Source organism: Pseudochaenichthys georgianus, chromosome 8, assembly GCF_902827115.2.
Source record: "Pseudochaenichthys georgianus chromosome 8, fPseGeo1.2, whole genome shotgun sequence".
Lineage (NCBI taxonomy): Eukaryota > Metazoa > Chordata > Actinopteri > Perciformes > Channichthyidae > Pseudochaenichthys > Pseudochaenichthys georgianus.
In genome coordinates, this window is record NC_047510.2 from 18,895,578 (window position 1) to 18,921,513 (window position 25,936).

Below are 25,936 nucleotides of genomic sequence, written 5' to 3' on the forward strand. Positions count from 1 at the left end.
ACAAGGGATGGAATGTCCCCCATCAGATACACACCACAGAGCCTGAGAACTGCTTGCTGTTAATGATATCCCCAGTGTAATCCTGTATCTAAAAGTAGGAACATAGAATATTTAGCTGCTCTTCTATGACGTCTTTGCCTTTTTGGGTCTTTGAAGAAACGGTCTACAGAGATGTGCAAAAAAAATAATGTGGTGTTGTGTCTTTGTCGGTCTGACCTACTTTCTAATGCTGCACTTATGTTTCTCAATCTCTGGTATAAAACCTGCTTGCTGTACCACTTCTAGTAAGGTCAAACCTAGGTCAGGTGACCGCAGCGTGTCTGAATGCTCAGATTTGCAGTCTGTCAATTGTGACAGGCGACAATGCTAACGAAGAGTTTGGTGGAAAAGGTAGTCTATTATGGACTAGAACAGCCAGAAGAACAAAAGTTTAGTCTTGACTTTTAATCAGGCAGAATTCGATACACAGGTAATCAGTCAATGTGGCCAAGAGTTAGAAAACGTTGCGCTGAAGCAGAGTCAGAAAGGATTATTACAGAGGAACAAGGGATGGGATGCTGACAGAAACTGACAAGACAAACTGGCTCAGACAAAGGGGCTACACAGACTCAGTGCACTGGGAAGGGTAATGAGGGACAGGTGAAACTCACCAGGGCGGAGCATGTCATCACACAGGCGGGCAACACACAAGGGCCGATAGTAAAGAATCCGAAATGAGAGACAAAGTGCTGACGAAAGAAACAAGAAAAACATCACAGGACCTGTACAGAACAGATACAACATAAAAGATACTGCTGTCATGTTGTTTCTAATGTAGTTACTAATCCGCCTACCAGAACCTTTAAATCTTGCTAATTAACAAAAAAAAAGAAAAAACTTGGTATACGATTACCCATGTGAAACAGAAATTCACCCTTTTACACTGGGAGTATTTGTTATGGGCATGAGCAGTTGCCAGTATGGGTGTAAAACACAAATGTCATCACAATACAATATTATATCTACTGCTATTTAATACAATATTAGCTGATAACACAATGTCTGCCACAATTTAAATATAGTTCAATTCCTGTGATTGACATGAGGAAATTGCTGGACAATAAATAATTTGGCCCATAACTTTGTTCAGAATAAACAGATGAGATTGAATGTGTTATTCAGGTTCAGCTTTCTGTCAAATCATCTAAATATTTGCAAAAGAGTGAATAGCTCAAATGCATTAATGCTTACATTGCTGGCAGGGAGATAAAAGGCAAATCACTAAATACATAACAAAGCACACATTTGAATTGGATTTATTCCTGTAAAAAAAAACACAGCTGTTCCATGTGAAACAATACTGTCCCAGAGAGTTTATTTTGAGGTGCATTTTGGGGCGCACATCCACCAGCACATGAAGTAATCTTCCTTGTGGGGTTGGGGGGGTGGTGGCGGATAAAGGAGGTTGCTAATAACAGCTGCCAGATGTGCAGAGTCCCCCGAGCCCATGCGCATTCTCACAGACAATGGAATGCTTGTGAGGAGCCCCAACAGGAAGTGAGGTCAGGGCTCTTGACCCCTCCCCTAAAGGCTTAGTGAGAGACACAGCAGTGGGGCAGCTTTTTAAAAATGTCCCATCATAAACCCACTGACAGTGAGAGTCCATAAAGGCTTTCTACTAACACACCCTATACAAACTGCTCATTTAACCTTCCAGCACTTCAGCACAGAATACAGAGCATGAACAACAAAAGCTTTGAAGGTGCACCGCTAAACTGTCAAAGTTGTCTCCATCTTTAACGGTGTTATTTCAAAGTTGATGAAGTTCCCTTTTTGTATTCTTTAGAGTGAGTTTCCACATACCAGCTGCTGCGGGGGCGGCAGAGATGAGTGCGGTAAGAGTGGATTGCACAATCATTAACGTATTTCTCCCAGTAAAACATCAGCAGACACAAGATGAGTCAAAGTGGCTCAACCGTATGGTGGAAACCAGACCAGACTCATCTTCTGGTTTCTTTCCATTGGGCATGTTTCATTCACTCCTGTAGGTAGACTGTTTGATGAGTAGTGAGGTGCTTTCCCTGTGTAATTTGCTCTGATGTCACTGAGACAGGTAGTACTGCCATACGTGAGTCTGAAGAAGAACCATCTGCCATCTGGTCACTGTAAAAGAAAGAATATCTTAAAAAGAAGAGAAACCTGAGGTGAATGAGTAAAATACTGATGTCACCATGAAACTTCTCCAGTTGACTAACTACAAAAATACCTTTTTTTCACAAGATTTCTAAAATGTCATGTTTGAATATGGAAATGAAACCAGACCGTATACCGAGGCAACTAAGTGTGTGTTTTGCAAGTAGCCCAAAATTAAACAATACCTTAAAAATGTTTTGCCTAGGTGTCCAATCTTTAGCTCTTTTAGTATTTTCTCTCAACAGAAGTCCTTCATTTTCTGTTTATATATTTTCTTGTGAGCAGTTACTGTATATTTGTGAAAAACCTTACTGCAATTCCTGAGGCAAATCCACATATCTTTAGCACAGAAGCTGGGGAGCTGTTGGATGTTTTGTAAACAATCTAATAAATCTTATAACAAGATTACACAGCTCCTTCCTCATATCACAGACACATTACATCATCTCCACTAGGGATGACTTCGGCTTTCAGCATAATGACTGTGAAGACATTATTCGCTCCTCTGGGGGCTGTATCCAGGCAACACCTGCCCTGCTGTGTGTCTCGGTGCAGCCCTGATGACTAACAAGTCTTGACTTACCTTCACCTCACTCCTCCTCATTACACTTATACTCAGACCTTAGGGATATACGTGAAAATCACAGCAATGACTCACCAGAAACAACACATAAAGCAGTGCCACAGATGCAGGTCAAATACTCATTTGTTTATATATCATTCTCCTTTAACACTGTAGATTGTTTTAATTATGTGTTTTACTCTTATTTATTATGTCTTTTACATTTTTCTGTATCTCATCTTGCTTTGTTAAGCACTTTGGGCTGCATCCTATCAGTGTGTGTGTGTGTGTGTGTGTGTGTGTGCGTGTGTGTGCGTGGGTGTGTGTGTGTGTGTGCGTACTGTGCGCGCGCCTCCCTGACGCTCCAAAGCCCCGTGGAGCTGTTGTTCCCAGAGAGGAGGAGGACAACCAGACGGACTGCTGGATTAGAGCAACAAAAGAGAAAGTGCTATTTAAAAAAAAAAGTCTTCTTTGGCTCTCATCGCTCCCCGCTTTATTGTTTGGAGTCGTCGCTCTTTCGAGATCTTTTTTCCGCGGTGGCCCATAGACCGGTATGGATTTACCAAAGACTAGACGAGACACGCCGTCTAGTGCTCCACCAAAGTTTTGATTGTCATCGCTGACTCTCGACACCGCAGCAGAGGAAAGCTGAACTTTGTCACAGCATTAGTCGAAAGTGGTGACCGCATGTGAGGACATTTGGAGACAACTATTTTTGTCGGAGCGTCTTTTCGCTGCTCTCTACTACTATATCTCTCATGGGGTAAGTAAAATATATGAAGTGTGACAGATCGCCTGCATGTGCTGCAGCAGGCTAACAAAAGGATCTGATGTGTCTCTCCTAGCCTGCTACTGTAACAAAATATATATAGTTTTGCGAAATTAGTTTATTTAAATCTCTAACATGTAAACTCCAAGAGTTTTTTTTACTTTGGAGAAGTCGGTCTCTTTTGTCACGCAACGTCTCCAAATGTTTCGTTGACTAATACACATCGATGACAGCCGGATGACTAACATTAGGCAACACATGAGTTTTTTTAGCTTCTGCCTCGTTAATTAAACACAGTGTGTGTTTTAATGAATAACACTGTGTGGTGTTAAACATTAACACGCAGGGCTACAGCTGTCAATCAAACATTGGAGGGGTGGGGGGTTGAATGCATCATATGGTACATGTATAGCTGTTGTTGGAGGCTCAGACGAGCTGCGTGCATCCCGGCCTGCACACACGCACACACACGCACACACACACACACACACGCACGCGCACGCACACACACACACACATTCACAAACGCCTTGTCTTGGAGCCGTTGCGAGCCTGCTGTGACCCCCTCCTCCCCCCCAAAACCCCCTCTCTCTGACCCCCGATGTTGTTGAGGCTTGTTCATCCGTCACTCTAAAGAAGGCATTGTAATGAAAGGATGTATTAATAAGACAAAAGCCCCCATTATCCCCATGTACCGAAGTTAATCTCTTGGGGCTGGAGATGTGCTCCCCAGAGGAAGGCAGCACAAGCAAGGTATTAACTGACTACAGTGCGTTGTTGTCAGACATTTATAATAATCAAAACATAAGTATAGCCTATCAATTGTACACTGTCACAACAACAAGCATGTTTATTGTTATATACACTGTAATTGTGGGCCATCTATCACAACTGAAAGGCCGCACTGACCAACAGCATGTTGTATCTGTCTGAAAAAGTGAACCTTGCAGGGAGGGATGCAAAGGTGTCAGCAGTCCAGCCATGAGGCATCCTGTTCTGGGGGAATCCTCAAATCACAGTGAGATAAGGTGATAAGGAGAAGGAACTAATGTTTATTGCCCAGATAAAAGCCCCCATCCGTCATCCTTTACCCTGTGGACGCTCTGGTTCTGTCTGCACGGTGTTGTGCTCATTAGCAGGCTGTCTGAAACTGGAAAGGCTGGTGACATTATCTTGAGGCCCAGTTGAGCTTACAGGGCAAGAAACCAAAGTCTCTAATGCACACAGATGCTACAAAGCCTGAATAAAGACAAGCACACATCTTACTGTGATAACATCAGGGGTAAGGGGTGAAGAGGAAGCTCGCTCAGCAGCATTAGCAGAGGACTATCTAACTACTAAGTGTTGAAGGCCCTGTCAGCACGTTCATTGATGCTGGTGTTGTGTGTAAGAGCAGCTTGGTTTGTTTGGGGGGGGGCACAAAGACTCATGGACTCAGGGGCTTTTCCCAGCATGCCTTGGACGGCTTTAGACAGGCAATGATACAGCCGGACGGTCGTCTGTGTGCATCCAATGTGACCACATTGCTCATTGCACCAGGACAAAACCTGCCACCACACCAGGCCCGACTGTTGCCAGGTTACTTCACACACTTTACCATCTTTGGCCTGGGCAAGTCACTCCAGGGTGCTGTGAGCAGCGGCAACTTATTGGCCAGACAATGGCCAATAATATAGCTTAGGGCACACACAGTCTTTAACAGAAATGGAGCATTAGTCTTAACAGTCTATACCTTAACATCGTATAAAGTCCAGCAGCCCATGACATCATGACTTGTCTGTTGCTGACCCATGGTTCTGTTTTCCTGCTGTAATCGGACCCTCCTCAATAGGGTCTGCCTGGGGAGGCGTGATAAATTAAGACAAATAGATGAGTTGAATAAATAAATAAATAAATGTATAAGTGCATGGGTGGATAAATAAATAAATGGTCATTCAGCAGTGGGAACTGGATTTGCGGGACTTTTTATGGGGTGGGACACTAGGGGGTTGCTGGCGGGGATGGGTGGCTGGTGTCGATGCCTGTAGGATGCTCGTGTTTCAGCTCAGGCCTGAGAGCGGCCTGCGAAATGAAACGGCAAGAAGAGTTTTCCTAAGGGACACTGACTTCTCTTTTGTTGTTTACTCTTACCACTTTATTCAACAAGATGGTGACAACACTGAAAGATCAGTGGAGATCCTTGCTGGAGGCACCTTTACTTCTACCTGGTCAAATGAAACCAGTCAGAGGATACATAACTTTCAAGAAAGAATAGGATCCTTGGCAGATCTCAGGAGAAAATGCATGTGTTTATATCGCTTTTGCGTTTCTCTCTGTGATGGTAATAGAGTTCTGCAGAGAGCCACCTGGGTTCTGCAGGCTTCAGAGTTAAGGTGGTACTCCCCCTTTAGCTGGAAAAAACACTTTCTTTGGGTGTGGCAGCTGGAGCAAAATAAACGGCTTCTGTTCGCAAGCTGCCAATGTGCAAGTCACAACACACAGCTGACAGCATGGAGCTTTCACATCCAAGAGCTGGGAGTGTCTGAGTCAGAGAAATAAATATGGTGTCCTCTGCTTTCTACTCATTTTGTAAACACAATTGAGATCATGATGTCACTAAAGGTCACTAAAATCTGTCTTTGCTGGCAGGTATAGAAATACACAAGTGCACTTACTTGCACTATTTGTCTCTCTATTTCCAAACAACCTTTCTCCGTTGCTGTCAGTACTGTTCTGATTATCACATAAACATTTACATTAGCTGGAACTCGGTGTGGACTATTTTAGGAAAGGGTTCGACCTAATGAAATAATCCATTAGCTTTAAAGTCCCCTGTTACATTCCTGCTCCACTTGAAGGACTTGAACAAACTATGAGACCCCCCATGACCAGGCACTGATGCTTGTAGCAGCATGCCAGGATTTCCTGACGCTTCCTGGGGTGTGGATAAGTCTGTTCTCCTGTCACATTTCAAGCTGCTGCCTGTTGGAAAAAATGCTGCAAATGATTTTTGGAAAGCTCTGACAGGCATTTCTATTGTAGGAACAGTATATATATTTAATAAACAATGTAGATTGAAGCAAATCTTTCTGGTTACTGCTGTGGTGTTGGATGTATCACTTTGCAACCTCTCCTTATGTTATGCAGTGTGATTTATGAACTGAAGGGTTGCAACCATATACTGTCTTTTGAGGCGGCAGGCCTAATCAGTGTGGTCATGTTGTGGTTTTCCTGCTTTCTGGTCATACTCTGTGCCCCCTTTAGCAACATTAGGGAGCAGGTACACATGAATATGGTGTGTGTTTTTAAAACCTCCTCCTCCTGTTTCTGCTTCTCTCCTGGAAGCCTTTGTTATCCAGGCAGCTTTGTTGGTGCAGCTGGACATCTCGACAGGATTACTTCCACACAACCCAGCTCCCCAAATCCAGGAGTAAGCTGGAGATAGTTTTCTTGGATTTAGAATTGTCCCATGAAGCCAATAAAGAACCTGTTCAAGCAATTAATTTGGTTTGGAACTGAAAGTTGATCTCCTCCCAATGAGCTCTTTCAGATGTTCTAATGACTGAACATTCAACTGTCATAGCTTGTTTTGTTAGAAATACCTATTAAGATTGTTTATCCTGTGAAGGCCTCAGCCTCAGTGTTTCCGGGCTAAAATACACGATGGAATTAACCTCCAGTCGGGTCGTGACAAAGGCCAGACCTCTCCATTGCAACAGACAGATTGAGTGGAAGTGGAATCTGTTTACTTAAAACTAATGTGACAACTGCTCAAACATGTCCATTTCAGATGAGCGTTATCTAGGTCGAAGTCAAGTGGCTGTTGTCTATTCTTAAAAAGCACAACCACAGCAATACTCACTTCCTGTCCTGTAGGTTATTTTTGAAAATCATCACTTGGCAAGCCACTTCTGACCAAGCCAAGTTATTGACAGTGGTGGCATTTTGTTTAAAAAAAATGTGTGATGTTACAAGAATGTACCACAGACATAGTATACCTCTAAACGTCGGTAAGGTTAAAAACCCCCAGGTGTCTTTCTGCCCAGACATTGACTGGTCTTTAAATACAGGTTGTGTTGGCCGTGCACACATATTTTTTCACAGTTTAATTTACACAGTTTGAATGCCAGGAGAGGCTGACTTATGTATGTTAAGTTGTTAGAGTGTATAAAATATCGAGGAGCAACTATAGATGTGTGGACACAACAATGTTCCCTCGCTAGGCAACCATGTTTTTTCTCCAAAAACCGAGTTGTGTTAAATGGATGTGTGTTTGCCAGAGGAGTCTGGAGTTGTTTTTCTTAGCTGGACCATGAGGAGAGATGGAGGGCCTCCATCAATTTATCATTTTATCAGCAGGCACTAGGCAGAAGTAATCAGGGCGGCTCACTGCCTCTGTTTGTCAGCCTGTGCAGATGGTATCAATTTCCATTATGCTGTGCTTTGCTTTGACTATAGCACGCATTTGATTTTGACATGATGTCCTGTGGTGATGCTCTCAAAGTCAGTGGAACAAATATCACAGCCGCAACTAATCCTCCCCCGTGACTTTGATACCTAGGCCCTCTGACCCCCACCCCTTCCCTTTAAAAAAAAAAAAGTTATTACGTCACAGCGTATACTTCAGAGGAATATCAAAACAACGGCCCGGGGTGCAAAACGCATCAATGAAAGTGTCCCTCTACCACACAAAACAACACCTGTAAATAACCCAATTTGTGTTGTTTGAAATTGAAAAGGATATTGCATTGTGTTTATTTTGAAGGCGAATTTACGCTGTTGACAGGAAGTTGTTGTTGCTATGGAAACAAGAAAAGCTTCACAGCGGGCAGAAATTGTCATAAAGTCCGCAATAATAAAACACACCCATTTAGAGGGACGATATGATTGGTCAATTGTACTGTCATTTGACATTACTCTCTCTTACTATAGCGGGCCCTCTGTGAATTTACAGCAGGACACTATCTTCACCTCGCTGAGACGAGCTTCTTTCATTTAACCCTTCACATTCAAACAGAAACTGAACAGGCAGATTCAAAGGATTTATTTCCCTGGAAATGCTATTTTAAATACAATTAAATCAAGTTATTTTGGTAAAACTGATGAAAAATATAACTAAAATAATATTTTAAATAAATATGTTTTTAATGTTTTTAAATATTATTTTGTAGAATGTCTTAGGCCCTCAGAGAGGGCCTAGAGGGCCCTGACAGCTCGTCACTGTGCATAGGTATATGTTGTCATGTGTCATATGCCAAGCAACAAATAATCACTCAAGCAATCTCTCACACGGCAACCTCACAGTTTCCCATCGCAGCAACAGAACATGAGAAGGGATGGAGTTCAAGGTCTAGCAACAGAGTAGAATATGAGCAGGGAGCCAGGACAAAAGAGATCTTAAAAGAGTGTTCAAAGCCATTCATTAGAGGAAACCTCATTGTAAGGACATGGGAAGGTGTGAGAGGGGCAGAGTGGCTGAAACTTGAATCAAGCCCGCCCCATCATTCAGACCAGAGGTTTCTGATGCAGAACAGCCAGGCATCATCTAACTTCTAACTGCAATATATCAGCAAGGACACGTGATCTGTGTCTGTATAAAGAACGCACTGTGGCTAACACTATCCTAAGTATACATACAACATATTTCACATACGAGCATGTGTGGTGTACTGCTGTTGCATAAGCAGCTTGATTTCTGAAAAATGTGTATTGCTTTTTTTTTTGCTGAACAAATCTCATGACAGTTTTCAAATGCCGCGAAACTTTCATTTTCATACAAGGTTATTTGAGAAGGATGATAATGATATTATTTCCTTTTTCTTATTTGAATAATTATTAGTAACGCAAAACACCATACACATGTGTTCACTTACAAGAGGATTTAGGACACAGGTTCTGAGAAAGTAGTTTCAGAGTTTCCTGAATCGAGAGCTAATTGCACACTATGTGCTGTAATGAAGTCTTTAATAGGGGACTATAAGAACATGTTTGCCCCAGATGTGTGCTAAATAAATCCTTCCTGATGTGCATTTAATCGCCTCTTTGTGGCCTTGTCTTTTGATCTCTGTGGTGAAGTTTAAAATATGAGAGGGGGTGTTGGATTGAGGAAGATGTGGCTCTGCAAATCAGGGAGCAGCTTGAAAGGGAAATATGCAAAATAGAGCAATATCAAATCATGAATAATCTGGAAGACAGTGACTGAAGTTGACAGGAATGGTCCGAGTTTGAAGGTATTACAGTAATTGCCTCTCAGGCGCCACCCTTGGAGATCCCCCACCCCCAATGGAGCAGACTTTGGGGTTTTCTGCTGGGGGTGGAGGGTCTGCCGGTCATGCGGGTTATGGCTCCTGAGGGTGTATGATGCCCTTTTTTACTCCACTCTTTGTCTCCAGCTCCTCTCAATGCCACACTAAGAGCCTCAGCACATGTTCAGCTGCTGTAAAAAAAAACAGTGCAACGTTTCTAGTGATGAACGGACTGAGGAGAGGAACAGAGAACAGGACAAGTCACTTTTGAGCAGAAAAGGAAAAAAACATTTTTTGTTCCTTATTGTTCTTGACTGAACTGTGTTGACAGAGTGGACCCCTCAGAAGAGGCTGTACCCAAACTGTCAAACTGTCTGACGAGCTAAAGGGTAATCCCTAATTAAAAGCTGAAACCCCATGTATTGGGGACACCCACTCCCCTAATATCTAGCAGCTTATATACAGTTTTATGAATAATGTTAGCATAATAACGGACAAAGAGAGAAGGTTTGTTTTCAGAGCTGAATAATACCTCAAACACATAGGGAACCGTTTATTCCATTGTTAAAAGGGAACTGTTTTGTCCTCTCTAATGTAAGCTTGTGTTACTTCTCTATTTTTTTCATCATGAAAAAGGAGGTGATTTGTGTTCGTCTGCAACATTATTTAGCTTTTACAGACATTTCTTTGCCGATTTATTTTTCCTCTGTAGAAGTTGTTGTTTTAGTTGAGTTATTCTCAAAGCTAGATGCTGTGAGATATCACAGACCGCTTCTCATATCTCTCAGTCTGTTCATCTAGACCGTGCAAGTTGCACTGTAAGACTGAAACATGCTCTCCTCTTTCTTGTCTGTACTTCCCCCTTAAAACCCAGCATTTTCATTTTCTGATGGTTTCATTAACTCCATCAACTTCCGCCCACACTTTTGTCCCCTATAGTACTAGGCTCCATTGAAATCACAGCCATAATGTGTCAGACTTTCTGTCTCTGGGGAATTTTACGACCGGCGTTTACTGACTGTCACTAAACAGCTGTACATAGTGTGAGTTTCAACATTGAGTGTGTTGCGAAAAAAACAAAGAATTGTTGCTGTGGCATTCAGTCGTGATTTCTTAAAGTGAATGCATTTGTACTTTACATACTGTAGCTTATACTTTGTGTTTAACTAGGGAGTTGAGGTTGCTGATGCTTTGGTGTTTTACCTCAAACATGTGTTTTCTATGTTCTCTTCATGTCAGCTGTGCCTCCTCACTTCGCTGTTTTGGGAATTTTTGTTATCAGAGCTTGTCGGCAGAGTGGCACGTAACGAAGATAACGGCGACGGCTTAAGATAAGATCAGGGAGACATGGATGTAAGGACTGTTCTGGGTTTATGTTGACCTTACAGAAGAGACACTGCTTCCCACTTTAAAGAGTCACTGGGTTTATTTAGTCTGTGCTGTGACCAAGGTTCTATGAAGGACCAGTCATGTCACAGCGGCAACATGAATCCTCTTTTCCCAGTTAGAGAGATACTGGAAACATTATTGCTTTTTCCTGGAAATTGACCGTGGGCAATCAATAGTGTTTCTGTGCTGATGTGAAAAGATTTCACTCACAGAGCCGTGGGGCTCAGTGATGGATGGAGCAGCAGAGCAGCCACCTGCCAGCAGACACAGCCTATCCCTGTGTTTTCTGTGGTTGCACAGTGACTGCATGCAGCTACTCGATGCAACAGAAAAAAAACAAGGCTTGCCATAACGGGCCCATGTGTGCAATGGCTTGTGTGATGGCAGTGTAAAGACAACGTAATCACTGATAAAGTTTAATAAACACAAGAAGTGTAGGGAATGACTGTGTGTGTGCATCTTTCAGTAGAAGTCATTTTCTTAAAGCTTATGTGGTAACAGTGGTGAAACTTTGTGGTTGTAATAGTTAGATGTGTTTTCTCCCCAGTGGCATGTAAACACTTGAAAGTACATCGCTGTGCTTTGAATATGGAATTTTTCTCAGAGTAGCTAGAATTATTCTGTTGTATGAAGCCACATTGAAACCTTTTGATTTACGTCAGCACAAAAAGACACTTTCGGATTAGTCATGAAATCCTGTTTCAGAGTAAATACTATTTTTTCCCTAAAACATGATATGAGTTTATTTCTAACAGTCCTGTGACTTTCACACATCTGCTATTGCCCAGGAAAACTTAAATGACTTCCTTAGTGCTAGTTGTTAGATGGTAGACAGAAGCTGGACACGACAAGCAGAGGGGATAAGGTAGGTGTAGACATATTCTTTAGAAAAGTACTCTCAGAGATAAATATATACTGATACGGTATACGCCATAAATGGCTGTGAAACTGAACAGGAAAGAACAGATGCTTGCTGTGTATGGATGATGGATCACCTTGTGGCTGAGTTAGGGTCTATTCCAGGAGAAAAAGCCTGGTGTCTTGTAGAGGGCATTAGAATTAAATCTCCTTAAAATGGAAAATGTTCAATTTGTATAGTCCAAAGAAAGATCAAATAGTCTCATGATGTTGGATTAACAGTTGATTGTGTGTTGTGAATAAAAAATACTGGTCTAGCGTTTGTTGCCACCACAGAGGCGTGTGAAGGACAGATGGAGAAAGATGTGTTACAGGATGTTTCAGACCACACAGCTCAACAAAGTAACACGCTGAGTGAGTCTACTAGTAAACAAACAGTTTAAATGCAAATAACATAAACTGTGAATAAAAACTGTCCAAACACAACATTCAGTCACCACTCTTATCTAGTCTGCTGGAGATTGGACATGTGAGTGAGCCTGGACATTCAAGCTGTGTCAAGGGTTAGGAGCTCTGTTTTTGGTTTGAGTGCTTTCCCCCAGAGAAAGTAGAGCCAGGTTTAAGTAGAGTGTGACAGGTAGCAGGGGTGTAATGGGGCGGTGTGGCCTTGGTTTTTTGTGAGCAGACGCTCTGCTAATTGGGGCTTATCAGGTGTTTCTGGGAAAAACACCTGAGGCTTTTGTGAAGCCGTCAGTGCCCTGATGGAGAGGGAAACGCTGTCTCTTGCTACGATACGGAGGAAAACCAGAGTCAGCTTTCAGTAGCTCCTTTTTAAATCTTCCTTTGGAAGTTAGAAAAATACATTTAGCTTTTTGCAGCTGTTGTTCCACAGTAGAATGAATACATGTTTTCATGTTTGTGTGGTTGTGATAAGTAGGCATGGCTCTGAAAACCTAAACAACAGTTTGGAAGCATGTGTTTATATTGACATGCAGTACATAAGATCTTTTGCACCATTTCTCAAATAAAGAGCAAGATATGCTGTTCTGGTGATGATAGGCCTCACATAAGCTTTCTGATAGGATATCCTGTCTCAGGTGTCTTGTTTGACTTCCTTCTCAGTTATTTCTTTCATCACCTTTTCTTCCTGTGTCTGAGCTTCACTGTGAAATCCAGACAGGATATTATGCTGTTGTTCTTTCTGTAGCCTCTCTAAACCTTCACCTTCATCATAGTACTTTGACAGTTGTTTATATAAAATAAATGATTCTCAAAATGTTCCATATGTGTTCATATGAAAATAGTCTAGACTATTCTAAATTGAAAAACTGAAACAACTTCAGTGTATTTACATTAAGTCATAATGAAAGAACTATTAACTCGGTACTAGCCGCTTTCACACCGCAGGACTTGCCGTACTTTAGTGCCGGCACTAAAGTACCGCGGCACTGAATCCGCCAGGGGGCTAGTGCCAATCGCATTCACACCGCAGTACTTTCTCTGAGGCAAGATTAGGCTGACGTCACTTCGTCTTCTTCTTCTCTGGGTTTACTGGCAGGCCGCAAAACCACTTCACGGTGAGTACAACAAAAAACGAGAGAAGAAGAACTACACGGGGGAGAGGATATAAAGCCCACCCGCTGTATGAGGCGTTTGTTTACTTTCCGACCTCAGACATGATGGAGTTCACTGAGCTTGTTGTCTTTGTGCTCATGTTATACAGCTTTGTAACCCAGGTGGTAGCATGTTGCATATTACCTGTATACCTGTGTGAGAGTAATGGTGATGAATACAGGGATGAATGGACTGCCTTACCAGCGGCGACCCAGCTTGATGTGCCAGCCAATATTGGCGAGGCTGGGGGGAAAGAAATGCGCACAGCCCTTATGAGGCATCTCAACATCGATTAAATTGACAAAATCTTTTGATCTTTTGTACAGTGCATTTGGTTCTCTCTTTTATTTACCACATTCAAGACAGGCACAATTACAATAGTGCAGACACACCTTTGTGCAAAGATAATGTCGGTATCAAAACAGTGTGGCAATAAAATAAAAAAAAACTGCCAGGTGTCGTATGCACAGTAAATAGGCTCAGCAGTTAACACACCTTTATTATATATCCTCCTGAGAGGAACTCGGTACACTAACTCCTAAGATGTTCCCTTACTATAATTAATTTAAATATTGAACTCACAACACTGGTGTTTACAAACTTAACCATTTCTCTTTCACTAAATAAATAGTGCTTTTGTTGATGGACGACATTTTGAAATACAATGAAATTATCTATTTCAAAGCCACATATTGTGGGTGGGACACAATAACTAAAGCTTCGCCAGTTTATAACCGATGAAACATGATGGTACATTTGGAGTTGGGAACTGCTTTCTGTAGAAGCTGCTGCATCCCGTCCTCAGAGTAAATTGCCAGAAGCGCCGACACTTCCTCATCATCCCACCGCTCCGGTGTTGTAGTACGTGTGGTCATAACTGCTTTAAAGTACAAAAAAACTACTCGCTCAGGTGTGGATGTGGTTTTGTAGCGTCTAACGGGGCGTGGTTTGCAATTCGCCCAGCCAATAGAAATAGAATGGAAATTGGCACTCTTTTATCACCAGGTTCGTACCACCTCTCTAGCAGGGACTGAAAATGGCCAAAAGAGTTACCGGCACCGAGTAATCCCGGCGGTGTGAACGCGACATTATTGGTACTTACGGAACTAAAGAACCAAAGTACCAGGGAAAGTCCTGCAGTGTGAATGCGGCTATAGTCTCTAATGTCCCAAAATAAAACATTGTAATCCTATAATAGTAGTAGACTAGAATGTGACCTACAGATTAATTATATCTAAATTACAGTTGGATACATATTTAAGGCAAAATGCATACATCGCAAAAGTGTATGTCTGGTATAATAACTATATTTGAGGTTGTAGGATTGAGATTCTATAATATTTTGTATCATTTTAAGTTTGTTCTTAAATGTCAACAGCTCATAGAATACAAGGAATATTTAAAAAATGTACTTGTAAAATTACTTTCAAACTGTTGTTATTATTGTGGTGATAAACTGAAGTATTGCCTTTAGGAGTTTGTGTTGTTGTTTCTACCCCATTGTGTTAGTAAGGAGAGCAATTGGTAGATACAGTGTGTTATGTCTATTGTTGAAGTGTGCCAGGGATGTCTGGGTCGAGCTCAGGGCACAACTTTGAAGACCCAGGGAGGGGTTACATAGCAGGAAGTCTGTGCTCCTATCAGCCAATCACCGTGGAAACATCTGAATGGCACACGGCAGGTAGAGGGGCGGGGCTGCGACGAGGTGGTGCTGTAGGCAAACCTGCCCATCAGGTTTTACACACAAAGTGAAATCCCTGTGATGACAGACTCCTATAACGACACAGGACGACCTCGGGCTGTCACCGCATCACATTTGAAAAGTGTCCACGCTATATGTGGCAGAGCTGAGAGGAAAACCAAGGTGAAGCAAAAACCAGTGTGTTTTCATCTTAGCAGACTGGAGACTGTGGGGATATCGAGCTGGTCTATAAGCTGACTTTTCCATTAATAAAATCATTATAGGCTGCAGTAATGTAACCAAATGTAATTACACCGGTGCGGCTGGCACATGTGCTCAGGCTCAAGCCTCATATTTGTGTCAATTTACGGACCTGAAAAAGAGGGGAGGGGGAGACGAGCTGCCCTGATACAGCAGTTCTGATAAGGAAGTGCTGGACTTTAAATACATTTCGGCTTTGATACAGTTACAGCAGCCTTGAGGAAACAGTGTGCTGGTTAATAACGGCAACCAATTGCAGCTGTGTGTTGAACCTGCCTGTATGAAGGTGAAGGATTTGCTGCATTACTCTATATGTCCGTCACAATTAGTCGGTGTGTTTGAAGAAAGCTATCTGTGCATGTGTAGAGTAAAGTTGTGTGCAGTGCAACACGTGACATGGATGAGTTGGTGTGTGTGGACGTCATAGTGATGTCTCAGATTCCAGCCTTTGTGTCCAGATGCCGTTCCACATGCATGCTTTCTGTCTGGCTTTGTGTCGCTCCCTCTCCATCGCTCAGTCTCTCAGGGGTTTGAGTCAAAGCCCAGCAGAACAGAGATGAGGTTCAGCCCCAATTTCCACTAAAGGTTTCCAATTAAGAGCTAGCTGCAGAAGAGAAGCAGTGGAAGCATCAGTGTAGAGTTACCTAGCTGCTGGCCTGCACAGGGATCTTGTTGCTTTTGACAGGTTTTAGACAGCAGCTCCACCTTTAATTAGATTTACAGAGCCTCCAACCTTCATTTGTTCTGCTGCCCATTTTTATTTTTTATTTGGTTTGTTTATAGGGCTCTACTTAAAAAAGAGCTCTCCGAGTAATTTGAAGCCACATTAACGTTTCACAAGGTTTAATTTTAGTTTGAATGCGTCATTATAAAACCGAACGCTTTGTTTATGTCTTCAGTAGGGCTGCTCAATTAATCATATTTTAATCGCAATTACGATTTTGGCTTGCAACGATTATGAAAACAACATCGAAATAAAACTATTTTTTAATTGTTTTAATTTATTGTTTTTTCAGTTGAATTATACTTAAAGTTCAGGGTAATCAACTGTTAAAAGCATTTTGCCATAATGGAGCAGCCCTATAGTCTTCAGGCTATAACGGCATGTTGAAACAAATCAGTGTACGGCGTTGTGTCACTGTGTGTGTATTAGTGTTGTCACGATACCAACATTTTGGTTTCGATACCGATACCAAGTCAAGAATTGCGATTCCGATTCTTTTTCGATACTTTTCTTAAAAAAAGGGAAACAGTCTTAAATATTATCAGGGATGCAAACTCATCAGGTATGAAAAAGGTGACAAGGATCCGAGCGCCCGACCCCACCGAATATCGGCTTTACAATTAGGAATAACAGATGATTTTAGCAGTCAGAACAACTAAAGCAGCAGGTAATAATAACAGAAACGCCAAAGAGTCACATCTAATATAAATATATATAAAAGAATTTATTTTAATTGTGTAGCAGTGAGTTTAACATTTTGGCAGCACTGTTGAGCATTTTGAAAATGTATTTTCATGCCTCTGTGCAAGGCTTAGTCTTTCTATCTTTATAGCCACTGGTGTAAAGTAACTAAGTCCATAAACTCAAGTACTACTTGGGTACAATTTTGAGATACTTGTACTTTATTTAAGTATTTCAATGTTTCTTTTGCTACTTTGTACTTCTAATCCACTACAGTTCAGAGGTACATGGTGTACTTTTACTCCACTACATGTATTAATCCCTTTAGTTACTTCACAGATCTGGATTAATGATGTGAAATATAATCAAGTGTTAAATCAGACTGTAGTTCCACCTGGAGTAAATCCACAAGCTACCCCTGCAGTATACAAAGCCATTCACACTAGCTGCACCTTCACCAGTTTTGAGAACACTTTCATGATCAATCATTATAAAACATATCATATATATTATTCCGAAATGGACCAATCAAACAATGACTACTTTTACTGTCGCTACTTTTCTACTTTTACTTGAGGAACATTTTGAATGCAGTACTTTTACTGTAACAGAGTATTCCTACACTCTGGTGCTTCTAGTACAAGACCTGAGTACTTCTACTTTTACTGTCGCTACTTTAACTATATTTTGATGATAATACTTTTGTACTTTTATTTGGGAACATTTTGATTGCAGGATTGTTCCTACATTCTGGTACTTCTACTTTAACTCAAGTACAAGACCCGGGTACTTCTACTTTTACTCAAGTACAAGATATATACTTATACCACCTCCGTTTATAGCCTATGAAAAAACTAATAGAAAACGAAGGCTAAAGCTAACGTTAGCAGATAGTGATGCTAGTTTGCTAGTTAAGTTTGCTCAACGATAATATTGCGACAGAAACACTTTTTAGTGCACATCACGCTCTGCGCTCCGACAGGGAGCTCTGCTCTGAACACCTGAACGGGCCGTTCACAGACTTCTGGCGTCTTTTTTGTCAACAAGCCGAGGCGCAGCGGCAGTTGCACTCCCACTTGCAGCCATGCTTCTCGTTTTCTCGTTTGCTCTGGCAGCTAGCGCGTGGCCGCGTGCACGAGAGAGGGGAGGGACTTAGAGCGTGCTTGAGAGGAGCGGGACTGCAGGCACGGCTGCAGTGCAGGGAGTGGAAACAGAGCGCTGAACACACACGGCTCTTATTAAAACGGCGCTTTTTCACGGGAGTACTTTTCCCCGTCATTCTTAAAGTACCGATACTAATGAAACGGAGGAATCGTACCGTTTTTAACGGCAGGGTATCGCGGTACCTTTCAAGTATCGGTACACCGTGCAACACTAGTGTGTATGTAACCTTTTAATGAAAAATACAACTGAAATACATTTCATTGTAATAAGTCATGACTCATGTCCAATATGTCATTCAAATAGTGTAAAATGTGCTTTGATGCACCGCAATCAAGTCTGACAAAGCTTTTTCTCAAGAAGTTTGGAAAACTCCCACCTATACTTCTCAGGTATCTTCTTGAATTGCTGTTGGCTTGTGCGAACTGGTTGGTAGTGGCGGGTCGGGATGGAGAGGTCTAGCTGATCCACAAGCTATGCTGAAGTTTCAAGAGGTAGCTCACTGGAGTGGAATGGTCTGCTCCCACAACAATGCCATGTGTTGACAGCAGAGTGCTCGGACAGGGTTAGTGGAATGTCCCCTATCGGACTGTGAGCCCTTTGTCCAAGCACCAGCACTCACAGAGTATTTATTCTTCCACCTGAAGATCATCTTTGCCTGCACAGCTTCACCAAAATAAGAAGATCTACGCATGTAAATATTTATTAGAGTGAACTTAAGTTTCCCTAAAAAATGTTTTTATGATAAGATACGACTCTCTTGTGAATCACTGGAGTATTACTTTCCATTCCTTTTGGACTGCAACAAGCTGCAACTGTCTGTGTGGGTGTTCAGTTTGAGAACAAATGAACAGTTTGTTCACAGTGTGTCGGCCACTCATTTGTCATGTGGTTGTTGGTCTTTAGTTTAATATAAATACCAGCTACTTATTTTTAAATCTGTTTATCTTATGGATCAAATCAGGGACATTTGATAATAAAGGGGGTTCTCAATTTTTGGACTTGAAATGTTAAGTTTCCACTGTGCAGACTGAGGTGCAGGTTGTTGCCTGGCTACTTTGTTTTGCTTGAGGACTTTGCTTTGGAAAGTACATTGCTTTGCTAAAATGTGAATGTTTGCTTAGTTACACTTTATTTCATTTGTGCAAAAAAACTTCCCTTGTAAGTAACCCAGGCTTTCTCTTCTTCTCTGTGTTTCTGCAGGTGACCCACATAGAGGTTCATAGATGTGACATGGGTCAGGCAGTGCCCCTCCCAGTCTGGGCCCTCTTCTTTCCTTAAAGGCAATGATTATCGTCTTAGACACTCTGCACATCTCCACTGTGTGAATGAATCTTTGTCGTAAAGCTGCTGTGCTGTGCCACCCTGTCACCATGAAGAGCAAGTATTCCCAATACTACAATCAGAGCCTGATCCACTCCTACTATGCCATTGCTAAGAACATGACTGCTCAGGAGCTCGATAAACGTATTGAGAATAAAAAGCAGCTGACCACCCTCAACATTGTCATCGTGGTCCTCTGCACCATCATCATACTGGAGAATCTGCTGGTCCTTATTGCTGTCTTCCGCAACAAGAAGTTTCACTCTGCAATGTTTTTCTTCATCGGTAACCTGGCATTCTCTGACTTGCTGGCAGGCTCGGCCTACATAGCCAACATTTTCCTGTCAGGGTCCAAGACCTTCGACCTGATGCCTGTGCAGTGGTTCATCCGGGAGGGAACGGCGTTTATCGCTTTGGCAGCTTCGGTCTTCAGTTTGCTGGCGATAGCTACGGAGCGCTATATTGCCATTACAAAGGTGAAGGTGTACGGCTCCACCAAAACGTGCCGCATGTTCCTTCTGATAGGAGCTTGTTGGTTCACCTCCATCCTGCTCGGAGGACTTCCCATCATGGGCTGGAACTGCATCAACAACCTCCCTGAATGCTCAACTGTATTGCCACTCTACTCCAAGAAATACATCCTCTTCGTTGTCAGCATTTTCAGCCTCATACTACTTTCTATTGTCATCCTCTATGTGAGGATCTATTTGATTGTACGATCAAGCCACCATGAAGCAACCAACTCCCCGGCCTATGCTCTTTTGAAAACTGTCACTATAGTGCTGGGTGTCTTCATCATGTGCTGGTTGCCCGCTTTTACCATCCTCCTCCTGGATTCATCCTGCAGGATACAGTTCTGCCCGATCCTCTCCAAAGCAGACATCTTTTTTGGTTTTGCCACTCTGAACTCAGCGCTTAACCCTGTGATCTACACACTGCGCAGCAAGGACATGAGAAAGGAGTTCCTGCGTGTGTTGTGCTGCTGGGGGGTGCTGCAGAGTGGGCGGCCATCTGACCGTTGTCTGGTTCCTCTAAAGAGCTCCAGCTCTCTGGAACACTGCACCAACAAATACGAACACCAGAACACGCCAATCATGAAAGATTGTACCACCTGTGTCTGAAAAGCTGCACCACATCAGAGTGGTTGAGTGCAAGGAAGCAGGTGTGTTTATATGAGATCAAAAAGAAAGGCTGTGATGTGATCAAGAGACGTAAATAAAGAAGCGACCAAACTGTGTACGTTGATGGCTGGGAAAGCTACAATGTAGACGTTTCCTTATTACAATCAGAATTGTTTGAATTCACAATCAGCATTGACTTGGTGGCAGCCGGTGTACAAACACAATGCTTCAAGAGGGAGACAATTCAGTGGGGAGAACTATCAGAAATGTGAAAATAGCTTTTTCATGGGTACTCAAACTTGTTGCAAAGCATTTTGTTGTATATGACTGTCAACTTTTTTTCTACACATGTTAACCCCTATTGAAAGCCAAAAATAGACGCATAACATGCAACATCAAAGTTATGGTGAGTTGTTTTGGTTGTTTCAGGAACATCATCAATGCAAAGCTTGCAAAGTTGCACTTTGTAGATTACTTCCGATATTGTTGTCCTCAGTGAAACGTTACCAAATGACTTACCTCTGTTAATATACGTAAAGATTAGGCCCAGAGATCCATCGCCTATTCTTTACAAAGCTGGAGACAGTAATCAACTTTACTCAGCACTGCACTCCAAAGGAGCCAAATTAACACGAGTGCTCCCTCACCAAAACCAGGGCTATATATCCCCTATATAACCTTGCTTTAACATTTGATTAACTACGACAAATTTACATAATCTGCTTACATTTAATGCATGAAATTCTAACTTATTTGTAAGTGCTAATGTATGTATGACATATTCCAGCTCCAGCTTCCATCACTAACACCCCTCCCCTCATATGTCCTCGTAATCTGTACTTCTTGCTTTTACTGTTGTCTTTTGTATCTTAACAGTTTCCTTAGAGGAAGGCCTAATCAGAAAGCACATTTCCTGAAGTGAGTTAGCACTGATGAATCTTACTCAATGACAGCTGGACTAACTGGACCAATGTCCTGACAGTGTTGTAGCAACATAGCAGCAATGTGATGTGTCTGTTTGTGCCTTCTTCTTAGGGAATTTGGCTGAATGTATGTATGAAGTGTTTGGGGCAGGCGCTCCATTGTTGACAGTATTATTGATCATTATTTTTGAATTACCAAGTCATGACTAGCAGAGAGTGGAATGAACAGGGTAGGTCACTCACTGTGAAGTCTTAAATAGCACCATGAACAAAAAATGTGTTGTAAACATCATTGTTTAATTTGCTAGCCATATGTCTTGTGCAGCTAAAGAGGTACACACGTCTCATATTTCCAAAGCCTTCCATAAAAAAAATGGGAGAAGATCCGGTTACAAATGCATGGAGGGGGGATCTACCCTCATGGGAGGTCACCTTCATCCTCATCCTCTGACATGTAACTTCCTTCAACCACAGGAAGTCCTGTTTTTCATTTTCCGGTTCCTGTTGTTCAGGGTTACACTAACCGTCTTCCTGTAGCCACACAATTAAAAACTATTCTCTCCCCCAGTGTTTTATATATGGACTTTTACATTTAGACAACCAAGTAGAAATGGTGAAAAGCACTTTGGCAGCTTCAGTGATGTTTTCTTTCTCCCAGTTTGTTTTTTTCAGATTGAGAGGTTTTTGAATCTGTGTACCTATCACTTCATTGTGTTGCTTGACTCTATGATGTTTATAATAAATACATGAATAACTATGTATGTTTGTATGTATGTATTTTTGTACAATATGTATGATGTGTGTTGTATGAAATGTCTCGTGTGCAATAGCCTTTTGTGTCCAGTAGCACGCTGCCTGTGTTAAATCGGTACAATCTGAAACACTAATGTAGGTACATAAACTTTTTGTTAATTGCATTCCGTTTTTTTATAAAATAAATGAAATAAATAAATCCAGTTTGTGTGTTTGACTTTAATTCTTAGCTGTAAACAATTTCATTGCAGCTGCAGCTTATCTGCAGGTCCTGAGACGTTCCCTATTGTGCTTTCATCTGAATTTTATTTAAAATGCAACATTTAATCCAAACATGCTCTAACAAGGTTAGGAAAACACTAGCTTCAACATGAAAGCCTGAAACTGCCTGAAACTGCCTGTCTTGCCTAATACAAATGTACAATCGCTAAAGGCTAATGCAAGAGAGGGCTATGATGGGAAGCTGGGCTGAGGGCAGAGAGGGTGAATATGGGGGGTGGTGAAATGTCTATTTGTAAGATGGTTTGTCTGAGAGAAGCACAGAAAAAGGCCCCAGGAGAGATTTTGGGGTAAGGGGGAGACTTTTAGTGAGGGGAGAGACTGACTTATAGTGGTCTTGGGAGAGTTGGGTTGTTTCCTGTCAGACGTCCAGGATTCCTGGGTGGGAACTTTGGCTGAATCAGCCCCAGGAGGCTGCACTGCTGGGAAGCCGGCCAAGCATTTCCAGTGCCCATGCAGGATATGACATCATGCTCAGAAACCTGTAGGTGAAGTTGTATACACAAAATAATTAAATCAGCAACAAGCATGCAAGACAGATGTGAGCTTGTCTTTGAAAACAGTGCATGGCTTGAAATACTTCATATACAAAACATTTACAAAAAACAACAGGTATATCATCTGAAGGAGTTTTTGTATATAATATACACATCAAACTGCCTAAACTGTCTGCAAAATTAAAATGGATCACTTTTCAATTAAAATAGTTCTATATATATATATATATAGATAATTTATCTGAAGAAAATAAACTTGGCCAGGTTGAATGTGCAATTACAATTTGACAGCAAGAGGGTTTACAATCTGAAAAGACTATCAGTGACATAGCACCACCATGTGGTGAAATGGGTATATAGCTGGTAATAATGAAGGATGTTTCCTCCATATATTCTTTAACTAGATGTCTACCCAATAAAAGCATAAAAGGGATGTTCCAGAGTTGGAGGACATTTAGACATCAAAACTTTTGAAAAAATTAACCTTTTATTTTCGAATGTTCTGTTATGTATTTGATAAAAACAGCTAGTAAACCATCAAAATAAATTATTTGGTCAACTCAGGCATCAAAGGTACACTTCTTATTAGATTTTTTTGATTTCATTTAAAAAAAACGTCCATTAACATCTTAAAACTATAATTGAAACAAAATTGTGTTCATTTTGAGTTAGTTGTTAAGAGAATGTGTTAATTGTTGCAACCTTAACATGTTTAGGCTCCCTGGTGCCAATAAAAAAGGCAGCACGAGTTCATATTCTGGGAAAATATAGTAATTTATTTGAAACATTTAGATTATGCTAAATGATACATAAACATTTAATATGAATACACATAATAAATTGAACTGCAAAAAATACAACAATGCAACTGTAATTATTAATCTAATTATAGTAACATGGTTGCATACCATTGCTTATGTTAGCTTTTACCTTAGAAATAAATGCTAGCTGCAGAATGTCATACTACCTTCAAGACAAGGACAAACTTAGATATTTAAATAAAAATAGATATGAGATTAAATTGTCTTTTTTCTGATAATATGAATTATGGGTTTGGTTGGTTATAGTGGCACACTCAGTCAAGACTAAAAAGATAAGAAACATACAGTGCATCCGGAAAGTATTCATTCCCCTTAACTTTTTTCACATTTTGTTATGTTACAGCCTTATTTCTCATTTATTTTTTTCTCAATATCCCACACATACCCCATAATGACAAAGTGAAAACGTTTTTAAAGAATCTTTTGCAAACGCGTTAAAAACAATCAATTGAAATATCACATGTACATAAGTATTCACACCCTTTGCTATGACACTGAAAATTGAGCTCAAGTGCATCCCGTTTCCACTGGTGATCCTTGAAATGTTTCTATAACTTGATTGGAGTCCACTTGTGGTAAATTCAATAGATTGGACATGACTCGGAAAGGAACACACCTGTCTATGTGAGGTCCCACAGTTGACAGTGCACATCAGAGCACAAACCAAGTCATGAGGTCCAAGGAATTGACTGTAGACCTCAGAGACAGGATTGTATCAAGGCACAGTTCTGGGGAAGGGTACAGAAAAATGTCTGCAGCATTGAACGTCCCAACGAGCACAGTGGTCTCCATCCTTTGCAAATGGAAGATGTTTGAAACCACCGGGGCTCTTCCTAGAGCTTGCTGCCCAAACCAAACTGAGCATCGGTGGGAGAAGGGCCTTGGTCAGAGAGGTGACCAAGAACCCGAACAGGACAACGACCCTAAGCACACAGCCAAGATAACAAAGGAGTGGTTTCAGGACAAGAATGTGAATGTCCTTGAGTGTCCCAGCCAGAGCCAAGACTTGTACCGGATTGAACATCTGGAGAGATCTGAAAATGGCTGTGCACTGACGCTCCCCATCCAACCTGATGGAGCTTGAGACAATCTGCAAAGAAGAATGGGAGAAACTGCCCAAAGATAGGTGTGCCAAGCTTGTAGCATCATACTCAGAAGACTTGAGGCTGTAGTTGCTACCAAAGGTGCTTCAACAACGTATTGAGTAAAGGGTGTGAATACTTGTGTTTATGGTATATTTGAGTTTTTTATTTTTTTTATTCATTTGCAAAAATTATTTTAAAACTTTTTTCACTTTGTCATTATGGGGTATTGTGTCTAGAATGTTGAGAAAACAAATTAATTTAATCAACTTTGAAATATGGCTGTAACATAACAAAATGTTTTAGCCTTTTGGTCATAGATTATTTATTTTAAATGTCATAGGTGGGACTGAAAATCTCCTTCTTTTGGGCCATTCTGGAATGACCCAAAAGTTGCTTAATTTTTTATCTGAATCTACACAAAAAAAGAAAATGTTGAAGCCAGATTCTGAATGGAAATGACACATAACAGCAGGAAGTGATTAGTTAATCTTTTGACATTTTACATACATATGCTTACTAAAGTGTAGTCGTTCACTTTATAAATCCATGATCGTAGTGAGCTTGTCTAAAATATCTTCTAATCTAGTTAGTAGAAATCTACAGGTGTAAACGAGCACGTAAGGCGAAAACTCTATAATTCACATGATAAACATTGTCTTGTATTACGTTTTATCATTCAAAAGTATAGTCGCCCTCATAAAACTCATTTGAAATGCAGGGATTTTTGCTAACATAGCTCATTAGTAAACAACATTCAGATTGCTTCCGCCTGGTCAGTTGTCAACAACATCTTGCAAACAGTAGAGGTAAGTCGAGATAGTTGTTGTTCTCATGAAACGTATATTTCTTTATTTTTACAACTTTGTGATAATCAAAATGTTGTATTACAATGTATATGCTATACGACATTGGTTTGAAACCCCAAAAATGCATTCAGGAGGGAAATATTTTGTAACGTATTGTAAGTGTTTCACCCATAGACACCAGCAGTGGAACAGTCCACAACACCCGGGTTTCCCCGCGAAAAGACGGCCCGCG

The 25,936-nt window shown here is 41.3% G+C and overlaps 1 protein-coding gene across 1 annotated transcript; it reads left to right on the top strand.

Moving 5' to 3' along the window:
• Window positions 1–3,047: 3,047 nt before the first annotated feature.
• s1pr2 (sphingosine-1-phosphate receptor 2) lies at window positions 3,048–22,419 on the top strand. The gene is made up of 2 exons (XM_034089533.2): window positions 3,048–3,497; window positions 19,300–22,419. The coding sequence occupies exon 2, from the start codon at window positions 19,425–19,427 to the stop codon at window positions 20,538–20,540; it is 1,116 nt and encodes a 371-aa protein (XP_033945424.1). The 5' UTR covers window positions 3,048–3,497; window positions 19,300–19,424; the 3' UTR covers window positions 20,541–22,419.
• The last annotated feature ends 3,517 nt before the right edge of the window (window positions 22,420–25,936 follow it).

What these genes read in the sequence shown, in the direction of transcription:
- s1pr2 (XM_034089533.2), top strand. Translation starts at nt 19,425, where the DNA reads ATGAATCTTTGTCGTAAAGCTGCTGTGCTGTGCCACCCTGTCACCATG.